The sequence below is a fragment of the Cebus imitator genome, unplaced genomic scaffold (assembly GCF_001604975.1).
Source record: "Cebus imitator isolate Cc_AM_T3 unplaced genomic scaffold, Cebus_imitator-1.0 Scaffold255, whole genome shotgun sequence".
Lineage (NCBI taxonomy): Eukaryota > Metazoa > Chordata > Mammalia > Primates > Cebidae > Cebus > Cebus imitator.
In genome coordinates, this window is record NW_016107570.1 from 966129 (window position 1) to 979186 (window position 13058).

Sequence of the window (13058 nt, forward strand, 5' to 3'; positions counted from 1 at the left end):
AGATTCTGCTGCCCAGGCTGGAGTGCAATGGTGCAATCTTGGCTCACTGCAACCTCCACCTCCCAGGTTCAAGCAATTCTCCTGCCTCAGCCTCCCGAGTAGCTGGGATTACAGGTGTGCACCACCATGCCCAGCTTATTTTTGTATTTTTAGTAGAGATGAAGTTTCACAATGTTGGCCAGGCTAGTCTCGAACTCCTGACCTCAACCTCCCAAAGTGCTAGAATTACAGGCACAAGCCACTGTGCCCAGCTGCTTCTTACGTTTTAGGAACTTACTGTCCAGCTACATATTTGAAATACAAACATAAGCTAGAAGACAGCATAACATAGAAAATGACAAATAAATGTCAACAGATTCAGTCTGAGAGCCCAAGGAAAGAAAGATTGCACCCAATGAAGGTGCAGGTAGTTTTGGCCCTGTATAAATTTGCTTATGAAAACCAAAAGTGAGACCACCAACTCAAATGTTTCCACTTTGTTCGCTCTGATTAAAGCTTATACTTTTTAATGATATAGTGAATCAAAGAAAACAATCTCTGAATGCTATTTTTGAGAAGAAAAGACAACAACATTAGCTTCTGGTCCCAGAGATACTTCCATTCCAAAAGCAAATCTCTTAAGTGAAAGAGACTATTCTACAATGTGGGATTTGGCATGAAGGCTAGCAAAGTGGAACTGGAAGAATATTGTTTTGAAGCAAGATGGGTCTTGGTCTTCCTCTCTCTGGCCACTCAGGTCACTCACACTGAGCCTGTGAGTCAGACCAGATTTGGTTACCAAGCAGTTTGCTGCTCTGTTGCTTAGTGACTTGAACCAGCCGGCCATCATTCCCAGCTGGCTTTTCTAGAGTCAAACCTTAATAGATTTCTGACTTGATCTTTCTCCTTAGAGCTCAAATCTTTTATTTTTTTCTCTGAATGAATGACTATAAAATTATTCAAATTGGCTTTGTTTTTACACCTTTCATGTAAAAACCACCCTGAATCAAACGTTCTCCATTGACCCTTTTTTACCAAATATATATATTTCTCCTACACATACATATTTTTATAAGAATATTTTATAAGAAAAATCTCAACTTTTATACAAGCCACATATGTAAATAAACTGAGATTCCACACCAAAAAAGGGTTCTGTCTCTACCCTTCTGTTAACTACCATTTTGTAAAATCTTTGAATATTCATTGTTATAACTTCAACATACATACAGGGTAGGGTAATAAATATGAATGTGATTCTTAGCTCACAGGAAGGTAATGCTGAAAGAAAGAACACAGGATAGAGAGTTAGGAAGACTTGGGTTCAAGTATTTAATTCCACTGGTTTCACAGCTGTTTAGCTGAAAGGGTTATGTAAGAATTTTTTTCTGGGCCTCAGCAGCTCCATATGTAAAGTACAGCTAATAATACTTACATCCAAACTTGGTTGTTTTAAGGGGTTAATGTATGCAAAGTACCTGGCACATGAAAGGAGCTAAATAATTGATGTCTATATTATAATTAATCTAAGGTTATAAAGTTATATTATTATGAAGCTAAGCTTTTTATTCCACAATGAAATCATGTAATTTCTTCTCAGATCGACTTTTCAAGATCTCCTTTTGAGAATAAGTGCCTCATCTGAAATGCTTAGGGAGCATTTATGTCCTTAAAATTACACATAAAATGAATTTTCTATTTTGTTTATATACAGTAGAAGAGACTGATGTGTTAAGATGGTATAAAATTGAAGTCTAGTAAAAGAGAATTTTAAATTAGAATCTTTATAATGATCTATACATTTCCCTATTTGTTACCTAAATTTATGCCTTTCAGAAGGCCGCCTAAAATGCACACCACCAATACCTTCATTCTGAAGGCCCTGAAGCCTATGTATGAGTCACAGAATTATTAAATAATTCTGTTTCCTGTTTTTACCCATGTAGCAGCTACCTCACTCCCTTACGGCAGCAAGTTGGAGCTTGTTTCTAACTGCTTATCTTAAATAGACTGTAGTTTGTTATCACTTTGTAAATTTAATTAGTCATTACTTTTTACTTGTAAATGCCAAATGCCTTTATAACCATATGACTTATGAATAAAACCACCAAATCAAAAAGGTTGAATAACTAAAGTCAAATATCAAATGGCCAGCAGACCTGGAAATATATGGTTTCAATATACTGAATCAATCATAGCTTTAAAAACATGATTTTTTTAAAAAAGCAAAACCATTGAAAAATCGTGACATAATTTTGCTACATTGCAGACAGTAAAGCTTCTTCCTGAAAGTGCAACTTGAAGAACAATTTGTTGGTTTCCCAAGAAAAAAAAGTGCTGAAACTCCTTTAGCTCCTTTAGTCATCTAAAGACATAGAGCTTTTCAATTATAAAGAAATTTATACAAAGAATAATTAAAAAAAAATAAAAGCCATGATTTAAATTATTTTAATGAACTTGGAGATTCAAGTTTTTATTTTCTTCTTATCAACATTTCTGCCAAGTTTGCAAGACCGTGTCTTCTTAGGAAGAGATTTTACCATCAGTAGCAATGGCTTCAGCTAGTACAAACAGGCTTCATATCTTTTCTCTTTAAGATAAATGTCAATGGTCATGGGAAATACACATGAATAATAAGCTGTGAAGTTTTCCAATGTTTTTTTCACTTTTTTCTCAGTGCCAGTTGTCATAATGTAATCCCTGTAATTTCTTAAACACAACAAGCCACCAGCATGTTCTTTAAAAGGAACATCTTCCTTGGGTCTTCCGATTTTGTGGAAGGCAACAATGCTTTTCAAATGCTACAGACACCTTCAACTTGCAGTGCCTTCACCTCTCATGATTCCCACAGGGGGCAACAGCCAGTTACACCACAGACATGGCTGAAGGTTAGGGCTGACTGGTCCTCCCCCAACATTTCAGCCGCACTTCCTGGTGTGCTTCTTGGATGATTTCCCCCAGAAACTCCCTCCCCATCTTCCAGCATCACACTTTGCCTACAGCCCTCCTCTGGGTTCTTAGCTCCCAGGAGACTGGCAGCAATACTCTTCTCTGGGTATTTTCACCATAAGAAACAGAGAAAAGATAACCTTAAAGCAAAGTAGGGCAGAAGTAAGAGAGATGGAACGACGCAGAAAGAGACCTCAAAGAGAAATCACTAAATGATGGCTTTGAAAATCTACTCAGCTGTTTGTGTGTGTATATACGTGTATTTTTAATCTATAAATTCTATATGGTTGGATTTATCTTTTCTCGGTGGCAAATGGTTTCTTTCCTCTTCTGTGACTTGCAAACTTATATTTCTCTCTTAACAATAATAAAAACAACTACAGTTGCTGAAGAAATAATGACTCAGAAAGCAAATGTTTACATTTAAATATGAGCAACTTGATATCTAATGCCAACATCTGACAAAGATAAATTTATAATAAATAAAAAACATGGCCAAAACCATTTATTTGGCTCCCTAAACACGTTTAAGATTTCTTAAGTCTCCTGAAAGACCTTTTGAAAATCCACCTAAAGAAACTATTTTGTTGTTTAAGATCATTACTAAGTACTTCTTCTAGCATTGGATATGCTTTAATTAAAAATACACATGTGTAAACAAGAATTATAAAAGTACAACATTTGAGTATTACCTAGTCACCATGATTCCTAAAGAAATCCTACTGCCTAATTTCACTTGCATCCACTCTAGAACATTTTCTTACATTTGGTGCATAGAGCATGGTATAAATGAACAATACTTTCATCTAGTCCTTAATCAGGAATGTAATACCCATGATATTACTTATATTAGAAAATTGTATTTGGTTTTAATCACATTTGGAATTAAAAATGTTTTTGAGAGTTATATCATAGATAACATACATCTTAGTGAATGCTACCTATGAATGGTTTTTAATGATTAATGTTTTCAAAGTAGTTTGAAAATATTTCACTATATAGCCTAAATTGACTGTTAAATTCAGGAAATTACATCTTAATTTCCATTACAGTTAGATGACTCAATGTTTTTCACTGTGACATTCTCTTAGATTGGAGTGTGATACTGACAGCTATAGTAACAATGTGGGGTTTTTTTGGTTTTATTGTTTTTGTTTTTGAGATGGGCTCTCACTTTGTTGCCCAGGCTGAAGTGCAGTGGCATGATCTCAGCTCATTTCAACCTCCACCTCCTGGCTTCAAGCAATTCTCTGCCTCAGCCTCCTGACTAGCTGGGATTATAGGTGCCTGCCACCATGCCCAGCTAATTTTTTGGATTTTTAGTAGAGATGGGGTTTCACCATCTTGGCCAGGCTGGTCTTGAACTCCTGACCTCACGATCCATCTGTCTCAGCCTCCCAAAGTTCTGTGATTACAGGTGTGAGTCACCTCACCCAGCCATAACAATGTTTTAAGAGTATATAAACAGTTTGCTTTTTAGAGACAAATTAACATAGAGTTGTGCATTGCTTATTCCAAGTCCTGAGAAATGTGTCATTAGGTAATTTCATCACTGTGGAGACACCTTAGAGTGTACTTACACAAACGTAGATGTTATAGCCAAGTATACCTAGGCTATATAGCATAGACCATTGCTCCTAGCCTACAAACCTGTACAACATGTTATTCTACTGACTACTGTGGACAATCATAACACAGTGGTTAAGTATTTGTAAATCTAAACATAGAAAAGGTGCAGTTAAAAATACGGTAAAAAAGATAATAAATAATATACCTGTATAGGGCACTGACCATGAATGGAGCTTACAAGACTGGAAGTTGCTCAGGGTGAGTCAGTGAGTGAGTGGTGACTGAATGTGAAGGCCTAGGACATGACCAGACACTACCATAGACTATAAACACTGTACACTTAGGCTACACTTAATTTATAAATACTTCTATTTCTTCTATGTTAATTTTAGCTTACTGTAACTTTGTACTTTATAAAACTCTTAACTTTCTTTTAATTTTTTTGGCTCTTTTGTAATAACACTTACCTTAAAACACTAACATTACACAGCTTCACAAAAAAAATTTTCTTTATATCTTTATTCTATAAGCTTTTATTTTAACAATTTTTATGTTTTCTTATTTTTTAAACATTTTTGTTAGAAGCTAAGACACAAACACACATTAGCCTAGGCTTATACAGGGACAGGATCATCAGTATCATTATCTTCCACCTCCATATCTTGTCCCACTGGAAGGTCTTCTGGGGCAATAACGTGCATGAAGCTGTCATCTCCTATGAGAACAATGCCCTCTTCTGGAATACCTCCTGAGGGACCTACCTAGGGTTGTTTTATAGTTAACTTTTGTATATAAATAGAAGGAGCGCTCACTAAAATAATGATAAAATACATAACACCTATCCCAGCAACATAGTTATTATTAAGTACTATGCACAACTATATATGCTATACCTTTACAGGACTGGCAGCATGGTAGGTTTGTTTACACCAGCATCCCCACAAACCTGAGAGTAATGCATTGTGCTATGACTTCACTAGGTGATTGGAATTTTTCTGGTCTGTTATAATATTATGGGACCACCATCACATATGTGGTACGTCATTGACTGAAACGCTATTACGTGTGTGTACTGCTGAGTAGTTTCAAGGAATAATCCAGGTATATATACGTGTGTGTTTGTGTATATATATAGAGGTATATAAGTATACATATAGGTATATATATGTATAGATGTATATATGTATATAGTTATATATGTCTATATATACAAATACACTCATATGTATACATAAACACACATGTGTGTGTGTGCATGCATACATATATATTTACAGCTCAATTGCTATACTTTGTACTAAAAAAGAGCAACCTACTCAAGGAGATATATGTATATATATTGCTTGCACTTTCTCATTTTACGGTATGGCATATTGTGGTAGATCTATATACATATATCATCTCTCTATATATAAAATGGTAAACACACAAACCAAACAGGACATATATCTATGAAGTTAAAAGATAACGACACACAAGGAAGAACACACTGACTTCAGGATCCTCTAGGAAGGCAGAGGAATAGGATGGGTGATAGCTTTAGAAAGATCTGTACAACATTTTATTCTAAAAAAAAAAAATTAATAAAAGAACTAATGCAAGCAATGATAACATTTTGGCATTTAAAAAATCTGGGTCATGGATATATAGATGTGTATTATAGAAATATGAAAAAATTATAACAAGTGATTATAATACTCAATTACTTTTTAAAAGAATATGTGAAGAGATTTTACGACTTAAACATGGCTAAATAGCAACTTTCAAGTTTCCAAAGACTGAAAACCAGCATTTCTACCTTGTTCTTCTAAAACTTTATTTAGGCTTAACCCCCCAAAAACCCCCCATTGAATTTTGCTTAAAATTCAATGAGGAGAAAAGCCTGAATAATATGAAGAATTTCCTGATTTCAATTTTCCTGAAATAAAGTAGAACGGGATGTTACATTTTCTTCACCAGAGATTCCACTGACTTTGTAGTTTCTGCTGATGACAGAGGGAATCCTCTACCCAGATGAAATCTGAGTCATGTCTATAATCACTAGAACTACAAGGTATTACATATTAAATAAAAGCCATCAAACAGATTAGTGAAAAGCAGAGACACAGGAGAGTTCTAATCCTAATACACAGTGCCAGACCAAAACCCGTGCTCAACACATACTATCTAGTGATAAAACTATTACTAATATGCATTGAGAGAGTATCAGAGACGAGAGGTGCAATGGAATCTGTTACTTCCTTGAAAAAAGGAACAGATTACTTCCAGTTGGAAGAACTGGATGAAGCTCTTAGGAAAAGCAAGAATTTGAAAGATGTATTTTTGCAGTGGGCTGAGAAGTGACACCGAACTCCACAGTTCTGCCTCAGGAGTATCTCTCCTTTCTGCCTTTTTCTTTCCTACAGTAATAAAACTGATATACAATCATACCTTTGAACTCTTGTCTCTTCACATATATCCCTTCACTTTACTCCAATTTATCCACAAATGACTGACTGGGTAATCATCTAGAAATTTAAACATGATCCTAAAGGTTCATGCAGACCAAGGCTGGAATAATGGGCACAGAGTGCACAATAAAAAAATACTAGCTTATAATAACCCACTAAGTGTCCGGCCCTGTGCAACCACTTTAATTTATACATAATTGTGCTTAATTAAACCACGATCCCCAATAGATACTATTCCACCATCATCAGAAAACTGGGTAACAGGGAAACTGACGCGCACATTAAGTAACTTGACCAAACTCACACAATTACTAAATTCGAAGTAAGAATTTAAGTTTAGTCCCTTTTCTAACCACTTAGGTACTCTCTGAGTAACACAGCACCTAGAGTATTATGTCAACTCAGTAGTTACTCTTCAAACAGATCATGAAAACCCAAGTGAATTCTAGACAAAAACTACCAGGATTAACCTGGTAAATACAGCATACAGCAATGAAATAACAGGATATTTACTTAAGAAAAGTCTGTTTTCTTTTCTTTTTTTTTTTTTTTTTTTTGAGACAGTCTCATTCTGTCACCCAGGCTGGAGTGCAGTGGAACAATCTTGGCTCACTGTAACCTCCCCCTCCTGGATTCAAGTGATTCTAGTGCCTCAGCCTCCCAAGTAGCTGGGACTACAGGCACATACCACCATGCCCAGCTAATTTTTTGTATTTTTAGTAAAGATGGGGTTTCACCATGTTGCCCAGACTGGTCTTGAACTCCTGAGCTGAGGCATTCCATCCGCCTCGATCTCCCAAAGTGCTAGGTTTGTAGGCATAAGTCATCGTGCCCAGCCCAAGAGAGAAGTCCTTTTCAAGAGCATGAGAACATTAAATATTGATTAATGAATTTGTTTAACAGACATTTATTAAGCATCCACTACTGACCAGCCATCATGCCAAGCGTGGGATACCAAGATAAATGAACAGGGCTCTGGTTATCTGGTGGGTTACTCCAAGTCATTGCCTTAAGGGCTTGATAATGGAAGAAAGCAAAAATTCAAGCTCTAGGATTCCCAAAGCAGATGATGGATCCAAGGATGGTAGTTGTAGGAAAAGAGACTCCAACTATTTAGAAGCAAGGTCTTTCCAATCAACAGCCCTGTCAAACAACAGAAGTGCTTCTGTATAATCTTCATCAAGGAGGTTTGCAGAAAGGTTCAAGGACTTGTTATTGCAGATATTATTTTAAGAATTCAACTATGGCATGGAGGGTAAACCATATAGCTCTTAACGTACTATATAACCAAGATGTGCTAGCCACCAGCTCTATTTTACCTTATGCCTTGGAATAGAGCTGAGATATGTTTCCGAGCCTTTTTTGCAGTTAGATGTGGCCACAGAACTGAGATCTGGACAGAAGAATACGAATATAAGCAACATGTGCATTTCTAGGCCTGCTTCATAAAAGTTCACACATGCCATCCTCTTTATGGTCTTTCTCCTAATTCATCTGAGCCTGGCAACCTTGGGAATCTCATGTTGCAAATAATGGAACCACAGGATGGTAGAATTCCAGGTCCCTGAGGCACCCAGTGGCTTGGGCAGGCTGCCTTCCCACAAAAAGCAGAAGCAAGGAATAAAAATTCACTGTGTCAATCCAGTGAGATTTGGAGAGTATTTTGTAGAGCAGCAAGATTATCTTAGCTAAAACAGATGGCTTCCAATATGATTGATTTGTTCTACCATGGTATATAAATTATTGGAAACTGACAAATGGTTCTTGCTCAACTTTGCAATAATTAGGTACAGAATAAACATGTTACACTCAGCAGGCATTAAATGTATACAAAGCGAATGGAGGGGAATACCAGGAGCAGGAAACCCACATTCTGAGGCAGAACATTGTAGCAGCAACAAATTAGACACAAATGTATTTATATTTATGTCAGAACAATTTGAAATATTGTTTTGAAATTCTGCATAGTGATTAGTACAAATTGTGAAAGCACAAATGAGATTTTTGTCAGAAGATGCCTGTGGATATTATGAACGTTTTGGGGCTCATTCAACCAATATGGAAAACTTGAGATACTCTTTCCAACTCCCTCGCTGCATGGTTTTAATCCATAGAAGACACTGCTTCCTTCTCAGTTACTGAAAATCAATACCATGATTTTTTTTTTTATTTCCATGGCTCTTTTTATGTCTCCCTTACTGGGCTGTGATCTGATACACTAAAATGAAATATTGATAGAAAGTGTGCTCTTGAAGTTTTTCCAAACAGCACCAGAAAAGGAAGTGCCAGAAATGTCAGAAGAAAGCCTATTTTCATGAGATTTCCTGCCTTCCTTACATCTCGACATGTCTAAATAGTTCAGATAACCTCCAGCTGAACTCTAAGTTGTTCCATTAAGACTGAAATCAAACAGCTGAGGTGTGGGCTACCCATTCAGCAATAGGTGCAATTTAGGAACTGCGGTGATACAGCAGCGCAACCAAAGGGACACTGAACACAGAAATTCTGGTCCTGGCTTGGTAGAAACTCAAGCTAGCCCTCCTGCTCTGGCACCCATGCCTGGCCTTGAGCCAACCCTCTCCTTCAGCGCATCTCCCAGTGTTTATCCACACCTTTCTTTTATTTGCTGCTTATTGCTCACAAACTTTTTACAAAAAAAAAAAAAAAAAAAAAAAACTCTTCCTCAAAGAGAAGCCATCATTTCCCAATAATTTCTTTAAGATGGAAATAGTGAATGTTTGTCTCAACCCTCTTATGGCCATTATATGAAACCAAACCCAGAAATGCCATCTAGGTGTTAAAATCTTGGGGACAATAAGAACACTTTCCCAATCAGAGATCTAGCTACTTAAACTAAATTTTTGAGGTTGGACATGTCTTTGGGTGTGACAGGCATTTTATTTCCTTTGCCATTGACTTTCACCTATGACATTAATGCATTCCTGAGCATGGTCCTGTCACTAGTTTAGATTTTGGCTATTTTTACTTTTTGCTACTTTCCTCCTAAAAACCTTGTTTCTGCTTTTTTTCCCCCTCCCCTCTCATTGCTAGCATACATACTTTTGTTTCGTTATGGTAAAACTGTATAAAAATCATTTAGTCATACAGTTTTTCAACTAACTTACTCATTTTTTTCTTATGCCATTTTATCATAATTTATACTCATTTTTCAAAATGTAGACATAGTATATAGAAGCTACTACTACCTGAAATTATTCAAGTGTGTTTCATAGACCCTAGTACTCAGACTCACTGATCAGAGCTTGGAATGGCCTCTGTTCAGGCAGAAATACCAAATAAGCTCACACAATGGTCTATTTTAATATTTGGGTTTTTTTTTTCAAGAGCAGGAAAAGATTAAGAATCCTCCAGAAAAATACATGCAAGTATATGCATGAAACAAATTCACCCATTATAAAGAAGATTAAAATATTCACAAAGAAAATAAAGATTGGCAAAATATTCTAACAACAGTCGAATTCAAAGAATGCAACAATACTACCGAGTAACAGCCTGCAACTTTCTGCGTAGAATTCCTAATCCCTTTCTTCTTTCCTTTGGAAAGACATATTTAAGATTATAAATACTGTATATCAAAGTCAGGAGTGAGGAAGGGCTTTATGGGGGGCACACCATTACACATACACACAGTATGTGTCTCTGTTCAAGTGGGGATCATGCAGAAAAGAGAGCAAACTATGATTTTCCTCCCCTCCTTTCTGGTCTTTTCTTTCCTCAGCTATTGGGGAAACTGGCAGGGACATTAAAGAAATAAAAAAAATAAAAAAATAAAAAACACGCCACCACCTAAGTATGGGAGTAAAACTGCATTCTTTTGTGACATCTGGCATACAATTTTCTTGTAGGAACTTGCAATGGGAATTGAACTTTGAGAACCACCCACCTCAACCACTCCTAGTACCAGTCTCCAGGATTCTTGCCCTGACTTGGACATTTGTGGGATTTATGGTTAAGGGAGATTATTTGGCAATGAATCCCAGGTGAGGAAAGATGATGGTCCTCCCTCCCTATCCCCAAAATTAAAGGCGTGAGGAGCAGGAATCCTCGAAGGGAAACGACCACCATTTCTGCGTGGTCTGCGCAAACCTTACCACGTATGTGCCACCGTGAAACGCCGCTGTTTGGGGATGTTGCTGCTGAGGAGCATTCTGCGCAGGAGCCTGGGGGAATTTCTCGGAGAAATCACTGGGGAGAGCTTGGGAGAAACCGATTTCCTCGCTGTCTTGGACTTCTCATGCTGCAACAGGTTTTCTCTCAAGGATTTCACAAGGTCTTCGTTCAGCCACGGGTTTGGACAATGCGGATTATCCACTTCAGGCACTGTTAAGGTGTCCGGGCTTGCCTGCTGAGCCATTTTCCTGGTCAACTTTGTACAGTTGGCAAGAATCCAGGGCAACGTGGTTCCCTCGCTCACAGTCCGGGAAATGACCAGGGAGGCAGGTCGGAGCCTGCTGCTGTTAGTGCATCCAGTCGCCTGCCTCAGTCTCTCTGTGGCGCTGGGGCTGGGAGCAGAGGAGGCGAGCGCACTCCTCCGCGGAAGCGTATTAAACGTCACCCCTCCTCTCCCAAGCCCCTGCCAAAGATCACTGACAAGCTCGCATAGCAAAGAACATGGAGGGAAGCCACCGCGCTCGCTAGGCTTTGTCCGCGCTACAAAGCAGCCTGTTAAACTATTGGAACTAATGCGCCGCAGCTGCTCCAGTGACTTCTGCTGCTTATGTACATAAAAAGTCCTGGGGGGAGGGCTTAACCATCAGATGCCTGCTGCTCGGCTGTTTGGCTAGTCTTTCCATTTGCTTATTCCTGAATCCAAAGGAAAGAAAAACTTTCAACTAGACCTTCCTCTCCCGCAGGGCTTTTTATCTCTCTACAGTCCACGTTCATAAAAGAAAATTGCCAGTCCTTTGTGTTTTTCTTTTCTTCTTCTTCTTCTTTTTTTTTTTTAATAAGGGAAGAATAAACAAGCACTAGCTAGACAAGGAGAAATGCTTCCCCGCTTACTAAACTCAATCTGATGAACCGTATAAGACAAATCTCATGAGGATAAAATGGCCTTTTTCTCCCTCTGTCTCTCGTTAGAACCGAAACAAAAGGTTTCAAAACACTACACATGGAACGCATTACAGGTTGCAGTTGTGTTCTACAACCTTATTAATTACGGCCCTTTCAAAGAACCAACAACTCTATTTAGACACACAAATGTTATGTGTTTTCTCTTTGAATTTAAACTAATGCCCTTCCAGAAGGACAGATTGTTTTCCTAAAAGTAGTGAAAAATGATTTTAAAGTTTCAATGACTATTTGTGATATATACAGTTTTATGTATTCAATTATGGAAGAGTGAAATATACCCAGCTTTTCGTGATTTTCTTTATTGCCTTTTAATGTAAGAGTTTTATGTGTGATGAATAGAGCTTCAACCAACTTATTCAGAGACAGCTTAAAAGAAATTATATTACAACTGGAAAAAAGTAAATATGTAACAAAAAAAAGTATGAGGTAAAGCCTGTTTAGTCTCATTTATGTGGACACTAGAAGAGCACACATTAAACAGCACTGGGAAAAACTCAAACCTTTGCATAGGGAAGTTCCCTGTAGCTTAGTGATGCTACAAATCATAAAGGATTGAAATCAAATCACATTTCTCATTTCTCAGGATCTAAGAATATCTTATATTTTTAAAAAACACAATAACTCAGGGAGTCACAAAATGCATCCAGAAAAAAAAAGGAGACTGGAATGATTCTCTTTCCTATGATTACTATTAAGTCAATTTTAAAAGTTTCTCCTGTCTCCCTGCCCCCTGGTTGCTCCACTTCAAGTTTCAATTCCTTGCCTTTTAAATGTTTATAGAAAAGCATACTCTGAGGTTCTATTCACAGAAGCACAGGGTCAACCACTTGGTCCATCTTTCCTGTTAATGTACGTACAACAATTCGATAACACGTGTGCCATGATTTCATCAAAAAATGTTACACAAATATTTGAATTTGAAGAATCAGGGTATGATTATTCTTATTCTTATAATTTTTACCAATATAAGTTTTTGTCACTGTGCATCAAGTGGCAAAGTGTGTATGTGTGTGTGTG

At 37.3% G+C, this 13058-nt stretch overlaps 1 protein-coding gene across 4 annotated transcripts in view; it reads right to left on the reverse strand.

Moving 5' to 3' along the window:
* The window catches only part of PDE4D (phosphodiesterase 4D), a 1550946-nt gene that overhangs the window by 795245 nt on the left and 742643 nt on the right, over positions 1-13058 (reverse strand). The window contains exon 1 of one of the 4 annotated variants that reach the window (XM_017499194.2): positions 11060-11851. The exons of the other annotated variants lie outside the window; for them this stretch is intronic. Within the exon in view, the coding sequence (XP_017354683.1) occupies positions 11060-11322 (263 nt within the window). The 5' untranslated portion in view covers positions 11323-11851. Of the gene's footprint in view, positions 1-11059; positions 11852-13058 lie in introns of those variants that run through there. 4 annotated transcript variants of the gene reach the window in all.